This window comes from Suillus fuscotomentosus, assembly GCF_016647785.1.
Source record: "Suillus fuscotomentosus strain FC203 chromosome Unknown F5891scaffold_174, whole genome shotgun sequence".
Lineage (NCBI taxonomy): Eukaryota > Fungi > Basidiomycota > Agaricomycetes > Boletales > Suillaceae > Suillus > Suillus fuscotomentosus.
In genome coordinates, this window is record NW_024539686.1 from 15,930 (window position 1) to 34,430 (window position 18,501).

Consider the following 18,501-nt stretch of genomic DNA (forward strand, 5'->3'; position numbering starts at 1 on the left):
TCCTTGTCTACCAGCCTGCTCAATTTAAAAGAAGTTTTAAGTCTGGCCATTAAATAATATTCTCATGAATTGTCTTCTTTCCGACCTGCAGATTGAAATCTGTCTGGATTTTACATCGGCTTTCTACCAAACCAGTCGGGTGCCACTTGTAGCCACCAACAATACCGAAGATCAAGCGGCCAATCTTTTGCAGGCTGTATGGGTCGCTACTAACACAGCGCAACAACTTCAGTGGCAAGCGCAAGTTGCTTTAGATCAAGCTGCCGAGGCAGACAGACAACGTCTGATCGACCAGGAGAATGACCATCTTCTTCAAGCCCAGCGACTCGCAGATGCAACAGTGGAAGAGGAGGAGAAGAAGAAGAATCGGCTCAAACACATACCCATTCCAAAATGTCCAAGACCCTCAAGAGCCTCGGAGAATATCCTGGTTTCAGACTTCGCTTTACGCAAGCTCGACAAAGGACACTTCGTGGAGATACACTACTGGACTAACAAGGGTCTAGCAGACGCGCGCTTCAGTTATCGTGCTGCTGATGACGAAGGCATGGTACCCACCAAAACCTCGGACGGCGCCACTGCCTGGATTCCAGCTAATGCCACGAGGCCTTCATCCACCGTCGTCCCTGACTGCAGCTTAGAACCTCTCGATTTCGCACAAGCCATCCCTCGTCTTGTCGCTTCCTTAACCGAGCGAGGGTGGAATCATGAAAGAGTACACATGTTGGCAGGTTTTTGGGGAGCTCTCATGTTGCATCGATATTGGAGCTCGGATGACCCTCTCGATCGCTGCGCTTTGTTGATGTATCAAGAAGAGCAGCGTAGGGCCTGGCATCAGGCGATTCCGTTACCGGATGGTGCTTGGGACATTTCAATACTTGATGATGTTGAAATATCTCGCACCTTGGATCGTCTTTATCGAGAGGACCGCAGGCGCAAGGATCAGGACTTTGATTATCAAGTCAGTATGATTCAACTCGTTTGCCTTTCAATTCACTGACTGAGTCTTACCCTTTTTTCCCCCGCCTTTTATGTTCATTTCTTTCACACTGCGTCTTGCGTTTGCGATATGCGTCTACCATTGCGTCTTGCATTTGTGATCTTGCGTTGCGTTTGCGATCTTGCATTGCATTTGCGTTTGCGTACTTGCGTTATCACTAGTGCTCACAAGGTCTGAGGGTTACTGATACCTCCTCCGCTTCACGGTCAAGGAATTCCAGGAGATCTCCTGGAGCCCAGCGTCCACAGTACTCAGCTGAGCGCAGAAGATCTGCGTCACCTAACAAATCTGGCTCAGCCCCTGTGCATGAGGCGCGCACTTCTTCTCGCCGAACAGGTTTTCAAGATGGCGCACATGGGCAGCAATCCCCCGCTGTGTGCGCCGTCTGCCTGGGGAGTCACACCCACAGTTTCATCGATTGCACTGCCGAACGGCTATGGAACAAATCACATCCTGCATCCGCCACACGCATCAACAAACAGTTGTTGCTTCGTTCCTCCAATCAACCAATCTGTCTCGACTGGCAATGTTCTCGCGGTTGCAGCAATCGCACGCACAACGAAAGTCACGTCTGCACCGGTTGTTTGTCCACCACGCATGGCTCCCAGCATTGTCCTCGAGCACAGAAAGTTACATCCGATCACACCATATAATGCTACAGCTTGGGAGGATCTCCTACGTGTTCATGGGCTCCTACTTCGTTATCTGGATATTCCGCGTGGACTGCGGCAAGGTTTTGATCTGCGTCTTCCAGTTCTCACCTCTAGTCAAGTTCCATCCAATAGTTTGTCGCTTCTGCAGTATCGCGAAGCTTTTGACAGCATACTGTCACACGAGTTTAGTACTGGGTGCTATGTTGGGCCTTTCACACAGCTGGAACTCCATCGCGCTTTGGGACCCTTTCAATCCTCACCCATATCCATCATTCCCAAGTCTGGGAAGCCAGGGAAGTACCGCGTCATCCAGAATTTCTCTTTCCCGGATCTTCCGTCCCTTGCACACCCTCAACCTTCCATCAATTCCACAGTTGACTCGGATGATTTCCCATGCACTTGGGGAACCTTTGCCACGGTGTAGAGACTCGTGTGTCTCATGGTCTGATATGACAGCTTTACACTAGGAAGTACATAGCATGAACTTGTAGTGTCACTCTGTGCGCTACCCGCAGCTATCTCTATATGAGGCGCAGCTTTCCTGCGCAACGCGCGCCATGCGTGCACCATTCCCGTGCTTCACGATGTATGCGCGCGTGCGCGTTCCCGCGCTTGCGCGCCCTATAGCGCCAGCCATTCAGATGCATCCATCCACTGTCCACCAAGCTCCCTAGTACGTATATTTCCATTTCCTTTATTAGCATAGTTCCACCTTTATTTTTATCATAGTTTCTCACTCATATATATTTTTACATACCTACTCGGTAGCGCTTCGGCTCCCCATGACCGCGCTTAGGCGCGCTATATAAGCGCCAGCAGTACATACTACACTTTAACTTACTTTACCTCCCATTTACTTATTACTACTTACTTACTACTTAGCAGAACATAGTAGAACTCTATCTGTTTACACCTCGCATCTCTCTTCTCTTATCTAGTATCATATCATCACTTAAGTCTAACCTCTCTGTTGTTTCTGCATACGCACGCGCGCGTGTTCCCGCGCCTTGCGCACACCTGCGCTTTCTCGCGCTTCGCTTCAGCGCGTACCTGTAGATCTTCGCTGCACTCGCTTCCCCTATAGGGTCGAATGCACTTGCCATCTCAAGTATCGCAGACTAGGCAATGCACGACCTACAACATTTATAGATACAGCTAGGAGCTATCTTTGTTCCTGGCAGTATTGTTGTTTCTACAACGGTATGCACCATCATTAGAGGACTGCCGCCAGGTTCTCAAGCTGCCACACGGGACGTCGCCGAGGCTTATCGAACGGTACCTCTACATCATTCTCAATGGCCAGCAACCGTGGTTCGCATTTCCGATGACACATTTTGCGTGGATACCTGTATGGCATTTGGAATGGGCCCTTCTGCTGGTGCATATGGACATGTGGCAGATGCGGGAGTGGATCTACTATGAGCCCAGGGCCTTGGGCCTATCGTCAAATGGGTTGATGATCATTTATTTTTCTGAGTGTGAAAAGAACACCTGGGGAGTTATAATGAGATTCGGTGTTCACACCATGCTCTGCTGGCTCGCGTGGGTCAGCGAAAGCATGGAGGGCGTCTGTGGTTCAAAGGTACTGAGTTCAGTGATGGTTCCTTCGACGAGTTTGCTGAAGACTGTGGTTTCCCTCTGCGGGATCTATCTCGTTCTTCAGTTCCCCCACACATTGATGATGAAGACTTTGCATACACATTCTGTGACATTGATCGCGCTTCCTTGCTGCTTGCCATACCATGGGAACCAACCAAGGACAGTCCGTTTGGTTTCCAAGTCACTTACATTGGTCTGTTCTGGTGCCTCGAGACACTTACCGTTCAACTTGCGAAGGAGAAAAAGGAGAAGTACACCAAGGCCATCATAGATTGGTCGTCAGTACCCACCCACGCACTACTTGACGTCCAATGGCTACATGGCAAGTTGCTTCATGCCTGTCTCATTCTACCGGATGGACGGGCTTACCTTACCTCCCTTGAAGCCATGCTTGGTGTCTGCAGTTCGCGTCCTCTCGTGCCACATCACTCCGTCCGTCATCTCAACGAAGACTTGCAGTGGTGGAGTGACCAACTCTCCCAGCCCTTCGTCGGCCGCCCCATCACGCATCCAGTCCAGCCCATTGACCTCCATGCCTTCTCTGATGCCAGCTCCACTGTCGGCATTGGAGTTGTTGTCAATGGGCATTGGCATGCCTGGAGTTTGTGGTCAGGGTGGCAAACCTTTGATGGAGCTTGAGACATCGGGTGGGCTGAAGCCATTGGTTTCGAGCTCCTTGTCCACACTCTCCTCGACACCCACGTCAGGAGAGCACAGCATCATTTCCGGGTCTTCTGCGACAATCAAGGAGTGGTTGACGGGTGGAGTAATGGCCGCAGTCGGAACAGAGCAACTAACCTTGTCTTCAGGCGGATCCACGCTTTACTCAACTCACGGCCAGCCTTCACCTCGTTCCACCTCTGTTATGTCGCCAGTCGAGACAATCCGGCCGACGGTCCTTCAAGGGGTGTCTTCCCTTCACGAAGCCTCCTGCTGCCGCCCATCAAACTTCCTGGTAACCTTGCCAGTTTCCTCACCAGCATCGAGTGATCACGCTTCGGCAACGTCAGTGGCAGTATTTGAACACCTTCAGGTTTGGCTCACCGGGCATGCATTGAACACAATGGTCAACACTACGGTCTCGCCCACACGCACGAGTGCAGCCTCTACATCACGCTTCATGGAGGCTTCTGCCCCACTTCTGACCACAAGAGCCTCAGCCACACCATGTCCTTACCCAGCAGGCTTAACTCCACTAGTTTCCCCCCTACGCCCACACTGTCTGGCTCGAGATCGGTTGCGTTTTTGGGTCCCCACGGCCAAACGCTCTCGCATTGATAGTACGGGTACACCCATTCCGATTTCAGATGAAGACCTAGACCGAATCCTGGCAGTGATATCGCATTCACATGCAGTGGGCACCAGGGAGACCTATGGATCAGGTCTCCTGGTCTACCATGTTTTTTGTGATACTCGAGGAGTCGCTGAAGATCAGCGTTGTCCAGCGCCTTCGGTGTTGCTTCTGGCCTTTATCTCGGCCTGTGCGGGGTTATATGCTGGCGCCACACTTGACAACTATTTCTATGCTGTTCGTGCTTGGCACCTGATCCACGGGGCGCCTTGGCTCATCAATGTAGCTGAGTCCGCCCTTGCGCTCACAGGAGCCGCACGTTTAGCCCCGCCCTCTTCTAAACGGCCCAAGCGAGTTCCCTTCACAGTAGATCTTATTGCCAACATACATTCAGTCCTCAACATGTCACTGCCGCTACATGCCGCAGTTTTTGCGTGCCTCACAACTACCTTCTTCACCATAGCGCGCACAGGTGAATTCACTGTGCCCTCACTGACTGCCTTCCGCGCTAGTCCTAGCTCCTATGTGACGGTTGGGGACATTCGCTATGATGAAGATCGAAACGGATTCAAAGTTGTCATCTTTGCATTACCACAAACCAAAGTGTCCCCCATCGGAGAAGATGTTTATTGGGCCGCTCAGTCAGGCATAGTTGATCCGCAAGCTGCACTCCACCATCATTTGGCACTTAATCAGCCTCCTCCATCAGCTGCGGTTTTCAGTTGGCGGCACTCATCAGGTCTGCGCCCGCTGATGAAATCCACTTTTCTGGCATGTCTCCAGACTGCTGGAGATCAACTGGGGTCCGGAATGCTCAAAGGGCATGGGATTCGCATTGGAGGAACCTTAGAATATCTGCTGCGAGGGGTTCCTTTCGATAATGTCAAAGCCATGGGGCATTAGAGCAGCAATGCTTTTCTTCTCTACTTGCGGAAGCATGCCATGGTGCTAGCACCATACTTACAAGACACCCCAGTTTTGGAGCCCTTTATGTGTTACGCTTTGCCCCCAACACGTTAAATTTTTTTCTTTTCCTCAGTAAGTCTTCTGTGCTTATCTCCTTTTGGGTCGGGGTCAAGCTTGAGCTTGTTGCGTCGATTTGCCTCCTAATTTTTGGGACACACAGCTCATGCTTTCTTTTGTTAGGTCCCAGTGGTCCTTGTCAGCCTAACCCCTGCGGGTTTCACCCAAATAGACTTATACGTGTTTCGTCGTAGCCGTTACAGAACTTGCTTTGGTTTTATTTGTGTCGCGCTTTGAGTAAAAATGCATAGATTGTTTTCTATGAGAGTGAGAGGAACGAACACGTGCTTAGAATGAGGTCTATGCCCAAGGCAAATAAGCGAGGCATGCATTGATTCTTTCCTTCACTCTCACCACCTGTCGATTTTCTGGCTGCTGCTGCCAGATCTTTCCTTGTCTACCAGCCTGCTCAATTTAAAAGACCCACCCACCACTCCCTTTGAGCAGGCATACCTTTACACCCTTGGACATCAGAGAGCAAAGCCACAAATGGCCATTTCCCCACTGCGCACTATTGTTGGGTCATGTCTAGACCATCACATCCGACTATTTCACCCGTTTAAAAATTGCTTGTCATGCCTACCACACTAAAGTCGGGACCGATTCGGGTCCTCTAGTTGGGGAGAGCTTATAAGCCTCACGTATCACTTTCCATTATTCCACATCTTGATGGCCTTCATGTCTCCACAGCGTGTCGCAGTTCTGATTTTAGAGAGAGAATTTCCGGCTTTACCCCCCCCAAGCACAGTGACACTGCTAGTAGGACACCTTGTCATCAACTCCTCCCAATTCTCGCATGATAGCCCAGATTCATGGTTCATCGATCACTTTATCAGTGATGCAGGTCGACACCAAACCCTAGGTATTGGAGATTATATTGTAATTTACAGAGCTTTCCCTAATCCCACCAATCCCACCATGCTGCCTGCTTTCTCTGGGATTTTAACTCACATCACTGCCTGGAGCTCCTCTGCGGTTGAATTCAGTGTTTGTGACAATCATGTTGGAGGACTGCACCCCCGTACCATTCGTATCCCATGTGCTGCTGCTCGACTCTCCTGGTTTCATCATCTGCAGAGGAGACTGTTCTTTTGGCCTCAATGTTTTCACGAAATTACTCGGCCTTCTTTCTAGTGATGCTCAAGGCCCGGCTTCAGGCCATGAGCCGGGCCTAGCCGGGCCCACTTAGGCCAAGCCCAGCCGGGCTTTGTAGACGGCCTATGAAGGCTTAGGGCCTGGCTCAAGTTGTGTCCAGGCCAGAGCCAGGCTTTCAGGCCACGGCTTTCAGGTACGTTTTCATTCAGTCGGCTATGACCGTGAAACTGCAATAGTTTCAAAGCCTCAGCTGTCTAGGATAAACTAATTTGAGTTTTTGAATTTTCAACAGGTCACATCCGCATATGGTGCTGCGCGTCTATTCCAATGGCGAGGAACCACCTACTAGTACGGCACGCCCTAAACGTGTTGCTGTGCCATCAGCGAAGGTAATTTGTGCGGATAACGCTGCTGATCAAGAATTAGCTTCACACAGGCGAGCTCACAATGATGCAAGTCGTGCTGCCAATGCTCCCTCTGTCATTTCTGTGGCAATACCTCTGAATCCCCCAAGTACCGCATCTCCTACGAGTTCTCGTAGCCACAAAGTCACCGTCGTTGAGGTTGACGATAACGACAATGATATCGAGCTGACAGGCAGCACACACAAAAAGCGACTGACGAAAGGTGTGTTTATACTATTTTGTTGGATAAGTACTGACTAATGCCTACATCACTACAGGCAAAAAACGAGCTTATAGCCCTGATCCTCCCGAACACGCAAATGAGACTGAACACGATGCAAGTCCATCAACTGGTGAGTTTTCCTACCGAACGAAACAGATACATAATACTGATATCTATTTGACATATGTAGTCAACGCACCGCATGCAACTAGTTCAGCAAACCACTCTGACGAAGTTGATGCTGACGGCTTCCTCAAGGATGTTCAAGTCATGAGCATTGACGAGGCCTCTGAAAACCCACGTCAAGAGCAGCGAAGTCGCGACATCACCAAGTTTTTTTCCGAGCCTTACACTGACAAAGGCAAGAAGCACCGGAATTGTCGACTGTGCAGGTAAATTTACATTTCTGTCTCATGCACATTGTACTGACTACGCTATAGCAAGAAAATGAAAAAACCCGTTGCTTTTGTCAATGAGGTGACGACTATGCGACGCCATATGGACGCTTCGCACAGGGTAAGTATTGCCAACCCGAGAAAACATGCCACTAACTGTTCATTATAGAATGAATATCTTACATGGGCCGAAGCTGAGAAATTTGTCTCGATGTTACCAAAGGACACCAAGCGCCACAAGCTAGACGCTGCTGCTGACTCTCAAGCACGACTCGATGCCCACCTCCGTGAGCTGCAACCAAAGGAACAGATCATCCCATACTCAGATGCAATCTTCCGCGAGGCCGCCATTGAATGGCTGATTGAAACTGACCAGGTATGTTTTTTTAATTTAATTCTGGCAATTGGACACTTATCAGTTCACTGCAGCCTATTGACGCACTCAACCACAAGTCCTTCAAATATATGATTGATGTAGCAGCACGAGCTACCAACGGTGTCAAGCTACCTAGTCGATCAAAGACGCGCCGAGCCATTATCGACCTCTTCAAGCGTAATCTCACCAACCTTCGCCGACGGTTACTTGTAAGTCATTTGTTGATTTTTTTGTCGTTATTTCTAACACGAACCACAACAAGAGCGACGCTGTCAAAGGACGGATCAATTTGACATGCGACGCCTGGCAAGCGTCGAATGTCGATGGCTATTTTGCCCTCACTGGTCACTGGATCGAAGAAAGAACAGTCGGTGTTTGGAGTGTTCAAAGTGCCCTTCTTGGCTTTACTCGACTGAACAACGCTCACAACGGTGTCCGTCTTGGTCAAGCGCTGTTCAAATTAGTTAAACGTGTTGGGATTGAACATAAGGTAAGTAAAATTCTAGCTTCATAACAGTGTGGCACTGATGAAGTTTCAGATTGGCTACATTATGTGCGACAATGCAGCCAACAACGATACCATGATGGAACATTTCGCCGTCCACATTGAGGCACACACCAAGAAGACATTCGATCATAAAAAACGGCGCCTTCGGTAAGAGTTTCTATGTCTTGTTTATTACTACCAATTCTCACATATATTCAGGTGCTTGGCCCACATTATCAACCTCGCAACTCAGGCGCTGTTGTCCACACACAGCAAGTCGAGGCACTACGATGCCACCCAACCTAACGACGATTTGCTTGCCCCCGCGACTCACTCCACACTTGAACGAGACGAGGTTGGATTAGTCCGGTCAATCTGTGTCAAGGTTTGCCGTCCGTCAAATGCACATATGTTTTGTTGACATTGTTCATTGTAGGAGCGCTCCTCAGCTCAACGAAAGGAACTTTTTCAGAGTGTCCAGCGTCGAGACGAAGATGGCCACACGCCAATCAAACATCCACGACAGCTGCTTCTCGACATGAAAGTAAGGTGGTCCTCAACATACACCATGCTTCAACGTGCATTCGAGCTGCGAGATGTAAGTTCAATTTAGGATGTCAATGTTGTTCCCGCTGATGTATATTATTAGGAAGTTGACTATTTTGTGGGCCGGCTTGGTTTGCAAGAGAAGGACTCAGCTAAACGGAAAAAGATTACGGACCTTGAGCTATCATCTGAAGAGTGGACCTGTGTTCAACGTCTGCTCTCAATCCTTGGTGTATGTATTTTTATCTTACAACTCGAGTCGCGGCTCACGTTGAAACTACAGTTTGCCGAGTTGTCGCAGCAGTCCTTCTCATCTGAACAAGGACCAATGCTTCACTTAGCATTGCCTGCATTGGAGTCGTTGCATAGCGCATGGTCTTCACGTTCTGGACGTATCAAGTATCTCGATTTTGCGGAGGGCCTCGATGCTGGTATTGAGAAGATTACGAAGTATTACGAGAAGTCGAGTAGTTCTGACGCCCATATTATGGCGATGCGTGCGTCGTTCTTTCATGTACATAGTATTACTCCCACTGACTTTCCAACGACAGTTCTTGATCCGTCACAAAAGGAGACCCATCTTCGCAAGTATTGGGGCGAGGAATTGCTTGTCGAAGCACACAGACATGCAGAGGAGATGGTAAGTAAAGCTCTCGTCACAACACACTCACTAATGGTACATCTAGTACAAAGAACGGTATCTCGAAATGTACAGCAACGATCCCGACTCTAGGAATGGTGTCGAAGTCAAGGTCAGGAAGACAGGGAATCGCAAACTCGATGCTCTGCTGCAAGAGCTCTCTGATGGCGAGGATGACAGTGACTCGATGCTGCAGCCCACCCTAATCTCTCGCGCGAGTTCCACAAATTCTGTCACTCCCTCCGAAGCTGCGAATGAGCCGTGGCGGCATGACTTTCACGCTTACCTCAACTCCAAGGACCACCTTGGAGATATGACTATTGTGCAGTGGTGGGGCATCAACGCACCTCGATACCCAGTCTGGGCGTCACTCGCGCGTGACTTCCTTTCCATTATGGCCACGTCCGTGTCCAGTGAACGTGCATTCTCATCTGCTGGTATTACTATCTCCAAGCGCCGAAATCGTCTCAAACACGACATTGTCGAAGCACTGCAGTGCTTGAAATGCATGATCAAACATGATCTCCTGTTTCGCAAGGACCCATCTGTTGCAACCGAGTTCGTAGATGATGCATTGTCCGAAGATAAGACTCCTGCTGCTCTCAACGAAGATGATGGGTGGGATGATGTTGCTGAGGATTTATGTGAGAATGAGGAGCTGTTAGAATCAGATGACGAAGATGTTTCTATTCAAATGTTAGATGAAATTTGATTTACTTGCTACGTTTTTTGTATCACAAGGCCCTAGGCCCAAGCCGAGCCAAGCCCCAGCCGAGCCTGAGCCCTACCATAGGGCCTGGCCTTGGTTTGAAGCAAGCCCCAGCCCTCCAAGGCCGAGCCGTGGCCCCGGCTTTTGAGCCGAGCCGGGCCTTGAACATCACTACTTCTTTCACTCTAATGCCAAAAAGCACTGTACCTTCCATGGTAGGCCGTGAAAGGGTCCCTAGAGATAGTGATGATTTGCCTTGTTGGGATCAAGTGCCTGTTGGGGGTACTTTACATATTTCTTTGTTTCATAATACCTTTTCTAATTGGTGCTATTCTAGTCTTCAGACCTTTACCCTCTCGCTGAAGCTCTCTCCCTTGGTAGACGAGGGCCATTTGTGACCTAGTACTGTATGCTGCTTGGCCCACCCGCCCACACACAGCTCATGCTTTCTTTTGTTAGGTCCCAGTGGTCCTTGTCAGCCTAACCCCTGCGGGTTTCACCCAAATAGACTTATACGTGTTTCGTCGTAGCCGTTACAGAACTTGCTTTGGTTTTATTTGTGTCGCGCTTTGAGTAAAAATGCATAGATGAGACTTCACTGAGGTACTTATAGGCCTACATGTTACAGAACGTAGATGGCCAAACAAAATATTCATGCATTTACTTCAGCTCGGAGTCCAAGTAGCCAGTAGAAATTACGATTCAAGCAGCCCCCTGAAACTTGTCAGTATGCGACTCGACAGATTGTGAACGCCGCATCTACGGTAATTTCGAATTTGGTGATCTACTAGGATATCATGAATGTGAGAGACAAAATACAACTCGGGAAATTAGATTGGGGTACAAGAAACCTTGTGAAAGGTTGTTGTCGGGTACTTCAATTATACGACGTATCACTTCGCAGAGAGCTCTACAGCATTTTTGAACGCTCCAAGTAGAGCAGATAATTGCATCTTCTCACTCCCGCCGGTCGATAATCTATGCCTAATGAGAAAGATATCAATCATTTATCACGAAACTGGACGTAGGCGAGACATACTCGGTAGTAGCTAGGAAGTCAAGTAAATATACTCGGGCCTGTGGCTTGAATTCAATCGTTTCCACGTATTCGTATGTACCCGATATCAAGTCTTGCAGTGCAAGTCCACGTTCTGTTTTCATGGCCGAGATCACTGACAGAGGTTTTGTGAGGCACCAACAACAGAATGCGAAAGAGCTTACTTTGGTAAGAAGTGGTGAATTCATCGGAAAGCATGGAGTTTACGATGGTTTCAATATCTGACGGGTGAGGGTTTCCAGTGCAGTTATAAATTTCAGTCTCTCCGACAGAGCTATATGCTGCGTGACATGCTTGTAGGACATTAAGGGCTCGCCGCATGTCTCCTTTCGACAGCTTTAAGAGGGCCTTTTTGCCGTCCTGAGTCAGATTTACCCTGTTACAAAGTTGGGTGTTTAGTAACAACTTTATAAATCACTCTACATACTTCTCAGCTACCACGACGGCATTCACGCGCTTCTCCACCTCTGCAATGGGCAGTGGCGAAAAACGGAATCTCGTACACCGACTCTGAATTGCTGGAGCGATCTTGTTCACGTAATTGCAGATAATGCAAAACCGCACATTCTTGGTGTATTGTTCAATGACACGACGTAGTGCAGCTTGAGCTTGCTGTGTCATCATGTCGGCTTCATCGAGGATGATGAGCTTGAAGCCTTTCGAAAATAATGTTCGGGTCTCGGCGAATTGCTTTATCTGTTCGCGCACTACATCTATACCTCTGTCGTCCGATGCATTGAGCTGAACGAGATTAACATTGCGCTGTGCGGATCCAGAGGGGCTTCACCTCCAATATCTGTTTCTTGTATTCTGCTCCATAAATTCGTCTCGCCACTGCAAGAATTGTGGACGTCTTCCCAGTCCCAGGTGGGCCGTAGAATAGAAGATGAGGCAAGCGGTTCTTCTCAATGAATTTCACAACTGAGTGAAGCTCAGTGTATGCATTGCTCGGGCCAGGCGGAACTCAACTTGTCGTTGTGATATCCTTGTGTGAAACCACATCGTCCAGTGTGACTGGTCGATACTTCTCTACCCTATCGCGTATTGAGCAAAGACGCCGAGGGGGAAAGATGAAGGACGCAACCAAGGCAAATTCTCATCCTCATGCAGCTCATATCTCCCTACAGCCTTTCCTTTACCCTTGTCAAGTAACGGCGTAGAGTCAACATCCATTTGGCTGTCACCCGTCATGACGCGTCACAAAGTAATGAAAATTATGAATTCGATGTAGCTGGCTGGCGCGTTGAGCGCGACGCGTCGAAAGCAGTAAGTTGATTAGTCAGTCGAGAGTATTCTCACGCACAGACCATCATCAGGTTGATTAAGGTTTTCAGGGATTAATCATCTTTGCCGCATCTTACAATTGCAACCACCACGACTGCGGCTCTTGCTTTCGTCAACGACTCCATCGATCATTCGTTGGACAGACAGAAGCGTCCGGCAAAATGCAGATCTTTGTAAAGACGTGCGTGCAGTTCGGGACTAGTTTCTGTAGCTTCACCTGACATTGATATCAGCCTCACGGGCAAAACTATCACTCTTGAAGTCGAGTCTTCAGACACCATCGACAATGTCAAGGCCAAGATCCAGGACAAGGAGGGGTAAGGTTTTCTATGGCACATACGTATCATCAATACTCATCACTGTCTTAGTATTCCCCCCGACCAGCAGCGTCTGATCTTCGCTGGAAAGCAGCTCGAGGATGGCCGTACTCTCAGCGACTACAACATCCAAAAGGAGTCCACTCTTCACTTGGTTCTTCGCCTCCGTGGTGGTGCCAAGAAGCGCAAGAAGAAGACATACAACGTGAGTAGCATCGAACATCCCTATTAAAATTTTATGCTCATCATCCTACTTTAACAGACCCCTAAAAAAATCAAGCACAAGCGCAAGAAGGTTAAGATGTCGATCTTGAAATACTACAAGGTGGACTCGGACGGGAAGATCAAGCGTCTTCGCCGCGAGTGCCCCAACGCTGAGTGCGGTGCTGGTGTCTTCGTAAGTGTTAACTCGAGTTTAACCTGCCACGTGGGGCTGATGATCCATCTCAGATGGCTTTCCACAAAGACCGTCAATACTGTGGCAAGTGCCATATGACCTACACCTTCCAACCTGGTGCAAAGCCTCCTGCTGTGTAGAGTAGCCGACAATTGTGTCATGTAAACTGGTCGTGTAATGAGCATGTCATGAATCGTTCTACGGATTGATGCTTTTACCACATAAACGAGTTGATTGACCGACTTTGTGAGGTTGTTGTTGATGCCTGAGGTCTGGCACTTCAGTCTGTAAGTGTTACGAACTTGTTTTCTGTCTAAGGCCATTGAATGTTGCCCTTGACCCCGTAGCCTCATCCAGTACTTTAGTACCTTACGATAACGCGACAGAATGTTTTACATCGTACCAATGAGTCGAAGGGGAGCAAGTAGGTGATGAACTTCATCTGCGGGAAAGGTGCAGGCAATGGTATCATTTTAATGTCTTAGTTGAATTTCAGTAGTCAAGTTCATGTGGTGTGGGATTACTACGGCACGAACGAATGATTCAGTGTCGTTGAGGTTGGACAATAACATTGACTACCCATTAGCCAGACGTATCATAATTGAAACTTGTGCAGTTATGCGAAACGTCGCACTAGAACAAATGTAAATATACATGAGGTACTAGTACGGATGGGCACTTTGGACAGCGATGCATATGCATTGTCCACTGGTTACCTTGTAAATCATTCATCCCTATCTTGTATTTCATCTGGCAATTGTGACCCTAGCCACCTCAATATACCAGCCAGCAAAATCAAGACAACATAGACTGCATTCCCGTTGAGAATATTGTGTTCCTTTGAGAGTGCAAAAAGCGAAGTTGCAAATGCAGGCCCAATGACACGAGCCATGGACGCGGAGGTTTGACCAAGACCATTGATGGTGCCAAGGACGTTCTTTGTGGGGGCAGAGGCCGTGATAAACATGAATACAGTCCCTATAATTATGTGTGTTTTACTTTCAATGATATGATGGGGTTTCATCGTGACACGTACCGAATGCCATATCCCATATAATGGTCAACGCTAGTTGGCTAACCAATGTAAATACGATTGCATGATCAACCATCCCCCTTGTGTGTACAAGCCACGACATGATCGGGAACATGAGCACGACTGGTGTGAAGCACGACACGGACACACAGAAGAGACGCTTTGGACCAACCCAGTCGACAATTTTGGCGAAGAACAGTGCCTGGAAGATACCATCCGATATTGCAAACATCGCCATCCACATGCCAATACGAGAAGGAGTAAAACCAAGGCCGCCAAGATAGGTTGGCGTAGAAAAGAACAGCGGCAAAAGAGCCATAAGAGCAATATCAAGCAAGGCGAGCATGGCGTAGTTTGCAATTGGAATGACAATAGTGGGTGTGAGCAGAGATTGCAGGGGCATGTTAGATGTTTGTGAAAGATCTTCTCGATTATTACTGTCGACACCGTTTGAATTACCTAGAGTGGTTGCTGTCAACTTTGGTCGACGCTTGGTTGATAATGTCTGCCGATCATAAGCAATGTTTTGCGATGACACAGGTGGTCAAACTTACTTCTTCCAAGAAAAATAACAAAACGAAAAAGCCAACTATGATTCCACTAGCAGACACTACACAGGGTAGAAAATATGGGTATTTGCTCCAAAATGGATTGGCGAATAATCCGGGCCAGCTGTCTTGTGGACGCGCGAGCGTTCCGCCTATTAAAGGACTGATGTGCGAATTTAATTGTAGCCATTCAGATGGTGGATAGTTGCACTTACCCAATAAAGCCTCCAATGCACCACATTATTGGAATCAAGGCAAATCCCTGAGCCATATTCGTAGAGTCTGTCAATTCGCCCACCATAGTCTTCATCACTGAAACATTGCCGTTCAGTACACCGCACATACAGCGGCTAGAAAATATCGTAAGAATTGTATTTCGTATCTTCAACTGAAGTCATACCTAACGACAAGGCCCCAGAACGTCGTCGAGAGACCGAAACATAGTATTGAAATACAAGTTCCTGATAGCCCTACTAATAACACTGGCTTGCGTCCAATACGGTCAGATAACCGACTCCATCTCAGCATTGTCAGTGTCTGTGCGACGAAGAACAGAGATTCCTGTCGATTATATCCGATTAGTAGTATGAGGAAATCATGATTCTCGCAACTGATAGTAATCTCGGTACCTACAATTATTCCAGCATAATATCCCACAGCCGCATCGTCACCGCCAGTGATGCCAAGTTCTCTGATAAGCTGAAAATAAACATATGAAGAATGAATGTAAAACAATCTGGTGACCCATCTCATTGTCAAATCATCATACCTGATTGATGTATGGAAATATGGACATCGAAGCGATAGGTTCGACAAGTTGCAATACCATAAGTATGCCCATCTGGAGTTTTGGAAGTGGTGTTTTAGGCTTTTTCGTCCTTGCTACTACGACCAGAGTCGTGGTTTCGCTTATCATACGAGGAGGATTTGAGGTGTCCATTCTGCTAATCAGCCTTGGGAGTCCAAAGAGAAGTATGATAAGATGAAGCGAACCGGGACTTTATTTATATGGTCTTGTGAATGAGTCATCCTGGATTTTTGACATTAATATCAATATCACTCCAGGCTCCCTCGGAATCACTGTCATGATGGATAATTTCAGAAATGACTCTAAGCCTAAGATGGAAACGTGTCTAATTATAGTTTTTGTGTTTGGCAAGAGCGTTAGAAACAAACAACCTTGGCCTTACCCACAAGCTTTGTCTCCGTCTCGCTTCCGCTATGATTGAAAAGTTGTTCCTTACTTTGGCTACGCTCGCGCTTCTTCACGGTATGAACATCCTTTCTGATATCTCACACCACTCAAGTTGCTCCATAGCTGCATACTCCACGTACGAACGTGAGCATCATAATAAAGCTTAGAGCCCGAGGCAGCCAGGATTTGAGTTTAAAGCTAAATTTACTTGCAGATTTGTCACTTTTGAAGGCTTTGGGAAAGCCAGAAGGATCATTACCTCTAAATGTAAGTAAACTCATCACGTCAAGTACAACATAAATAACAGTATGCTCGGAGTAGATCGTGTATGAGAGCATTCTTGCGCTCATTCTTGGGCTGCTTGGAGCATCCTTGAATGCTCCACCATTAAAAGATATCACTTGGGCAAGTGAAATGAAGAAGCGGTGGGTGATGTTTCGAATGTTGATCTACTCGCTGAAACAGTGTCCTGTTTTTAGGACAATTGACGGAATGGATTCACGACTGGGATTCGCACACTACAAGTCTCGCGGAAAGTTTTTGTTTGCGAGTCCACACGATGGTAAAATATGAAGTGTTGCCGATCAATTGTTCATCATATGCATGCCAAATGTTGCGCGGGTATATAACATAACACTGCACGACGTTGTAACTAGCCTCAGTCGTCATCATCCCCGCCAGATTTCTTCTTGGTTTTTCGTTTTTCTTTTCGGGCTTTCCTTTGATCCTCCTTTTCGGCAGCAGCATCCATCGCAAGAAAATCGCGGATCGAGGGTAATGCGGATGACTCTAATGGTTTGAGACGCAAGGGTTCCTCTTCCTCTTCATCCACTTGAGGTATATGGTTTGATGAAGGCAACTGAGGTGTAGCGCTCTCGGTGGATGCTAGTGGTTGTATTGATCCTTCGTCATTGTGTTCATCTCCAAACCATCCTTTAGAATGAGCGGGTTCGGATGAAGGATGTAAATCATTGATATGATGCTTCGATTCGGTGTTGTCGGCATCTACTAAGTCATCTTCATCACTGTCATCGTCCCCAGGAAAGCCTTCATAGTCACCAGCCCCCGCAAAGATATCTACATCGTCGTCGAGTGGAGATGGAGGCCTTTGTGAGAATGCTTCGGCAACAGAAAGTGGTGCTACCGCTGGAAGCTTAGCTTCTGGGTGAGGAATGGTGTTGGACGGCTGAGGTGAACCCAAAATTCCCTCCACTTTCCTTTTCTTCCTCTTCTTGTCACGGCTTGCGCTCTCTTCCTTGCTGCGCTTTTTGGTAACCTTGTCCTCTTTCTGCACTCCTATTGGCTTGAAACCAATTGGTTTGAATTTCCCTGCCTTCTTTGCCTTCTCAAGGTTACGGGCCTCATCTTCGATCGGCTCCGCGGTGGTGTCGAAGGATTGCAAGCCCTCGCCGTTCCTTTTGGCCTTCAGCTCACTGATGATTTCTTCGCGAGTCCTCTTCTTATGTGCCGTGGGTTTCGAGGAGGCTTCGATGAAAGCTTGTTCAAGGGTATCATCATCTTCGGTAGAAGCAGCTGCCCGAGCTTTGTTCTGCTCTAGCAGGGATATATCTAGGCCCTTCACTAGAATTGTATGTTCTCTGTCTCCGCCCAGATACTGGCGCTGCTCGTCGACCTAGGGAATGTCAGTAGAAACATGAAAATACATGGGATAGCACACACAGTATTTTTATCATCATTTGCAGTCCGCTGTTCGAAAACTTCGAGAACAGCTTCAACCTGCACTCATTATTAGTGTCCTAAGCACAGGACAAGGACAGATGTACCTGAGCATAGTCACTTTTCCCGCCATCACGTCTCTCCGCGGCCCTATCACGGTATCTAGATTCAGCCTTCTTCACTTTGCGTGGCTTGAATGTTGGCGTAGATGATCCCGAAGCTTTCCTGTCAATTTATTTATTAAATGCATTTAAACTCGAGATATTGGACATGCTGCTTGAATAAATCGGATGCTCCCCGAGCTCCTTTGAGTTGCGAAGTCGCACCGGGCACTCGAGGTGCCTGAAGAAGTTGCCTGAAAGAATCCTGTGTCAAGTATCAGAGATATGAGAGCTCGATAGGCCATCCATTTACAAACCTGATCCATAGCAAGAAGGAAGGCGTTTTAACTATTTCTTTCGAGGAGGCGTTGTTTGCACATGTTAGAATCAGAGGCCCGGTATGTGGTTGTTGCCGTGGCCGTCGGTATTGATGTCAGAAGCGCTTACTAAT

At 47.9% G+C, this 18,501-nt stretch overlaps 7 protein-coding genes across 7 annotated transcripts; 4 read left to right on the forward strand and 3 right to left on the reverse strand.

Moving 5' to 3' along the window:
* Window positions 1-64: 64 nt before the first annotated feature.
* F5891DRAFT_966018 (uncharacterized protein) lies at window positions 65-1,000 on the forward strand (the record flags this gene model as incomplete). The annotated part of the gene is made up of 1 exon (XM_041376203.1): window positions 65-1,000. The coding sequence occupies one exon, from the start codon at window positions 65-67 to the stop codon at window positions 998-1,000; it is 936 nt and encodes a 311-aa protein (XP_041217242.1).
* A 3,372-nt stretch (window positions 1,001-4,372) lies between these two features.
* F5891DRAFT_965998 (uncharacterized protein) lies at window positions 4,373-5,446 on the forward strand (the record flags this gene model as incomplete). Its single annotated transcript, XM_041376201.1, has 1 exon — window positions 4,373-5,446. The coding sequence occupies one exon, from the start codon at window positions 4,373-4,375 to the stop codon at window positions 5,444-5,446; it is 1,074 nt and encodes a 357-aa protein (XP_041217243.1).
* Window positions 5,447-11,105: 5,659 nt separating this feature from the next.
* F5891DRAFT_1075061 (P-loop containing nucleoside triphosphate hydrolase protein) lies at window positions 11,106-12,734 on the reverse strand. Its single transcript, XM_041363361.1, has 7 exons — window positions 12,583-12,734; window positions 12,468-12,532; window positions 12,286-12,419; window positions 11,926-12,239; window positions 11,663-11,874; window positions 11,481-11,613; window positions 11,106-11,425 (listed from the first exon to the last, which is right to left on the reverse strand). The coding sequence occupies exons 1-7, from the start codon at window positions 12,687-12,689 to the stop codon at window positions 11,335-11,337; spliced, it is 1,056 nt and encodes a 351-aa protein (XP_041217244.1). The 5' UTR covers window positions 12,690-12,734; the 3' UTR covers window positions 11,106-11,334.
* Window positions 12,735-12,794: 60 nt separating this feature from the next.
* Window positions 12,795-13,992, forward strand: F5891DRAFT_1075066 (ubiquitin-40S ribosomal protein S31 fusion protein). The gene is made up of 6 exons (XM_041363362.1): window positions 12,795-12,963; window positions 13,016-13,099; window positions 13,151-13,304; window positions 13,362-13,496; window positions 13,550-13,783; window positions 13,844-13,992. The coding sequence occupies exons 1-5, from the start codon at window positions 12,944-12,946 to the stop codon at window positions 13,634-13,636; spliced, it is 480 nt and encodes a 159-aa protein (XP_041217245.1). The 5' UTR covers window positions 12,795-12,943; the 3' UTR covers window positions 13,637-13,783; window positions 13,844-13,992.
* Window positions 13,993-14,085: 93 nt separating this feature from the next.
* On the reverse strand, window positions 14,086-16,167 carry F5891DRAFT_1075067 (major facilitator superfamily domain-containing protein). Its single transcript, XM_041363363.1, has 7 exons — window positions 15,847-16,167; window positions 15,711-15,776; window positions 15,478-15,638; window positions 15,293-15,427; window positions 15,084-15,240; window positions 14,533-15,034; window positions 14,086-14,474 (listed from the first exon to the last, which is right to left on the reverse strand). The coding sequence occupies exons 1-7, from the start codon at window positions 16,015-16,017 to the stop codon at window positions 14,221-14,223; spliced, it is 1,446 nt and encodes a 481-aa protein (XP_041217246.1). The 5' UTR covers window positions 16,018-16,167; the 3' UTR covers window positions 14,086-14,220.
* Window positions 16,168-16,252: 85 nt separating this feature from the next.
* On the forward strand, window positions 16,253-17,277 carry F5891DRAFT_168507 (magnesium transporter). Its single transcript, XM_041370759.1, has 5 exons — window positions 16,253-16,347; window positions 16,396-16,416; window positions 16,487-16,539; window positions 16,594-16,697; window positions 16,752-17,277. Exons 1-5 carry the CDS (start codon window positions 16,299-16,301, stop codon window positions 16,843-16,845), a joined length of 321 nt encoding a protein of 106 aa, XP_041217247.1. The 5' UTR covers window positions 16,253-16,298; the 3' UTR covers window positions 16,846-17,277.
* On the reverse strand, window positions 16,777-18,495 carry F5891DRAFT_168520 (uncharacterized protein). Its single transcript, XM_041370760.1, has 5 exons — window positions 18,368-18,495; window positions 18,224-18,315; window positions 18,057-18,174; window positions 17,953-18,009; window positions 16,777-17,905 (listed from the first exon to the last, which is right to left on the reverse strand). Exons 1-5 carry the CDS (start codon window positions 18,374-18,376, stop codon window positions 16,931-16,933), a joined length of 1,251 nt encoding a protein of 416 aa, XP_041217248.1. The 5' UTR covers window positions 18,377-18,495; the 3' UTR covers window positions 16,777-16,930.
* Window positions 18,496-18,501: the final 6 nt, after the last annotated feature.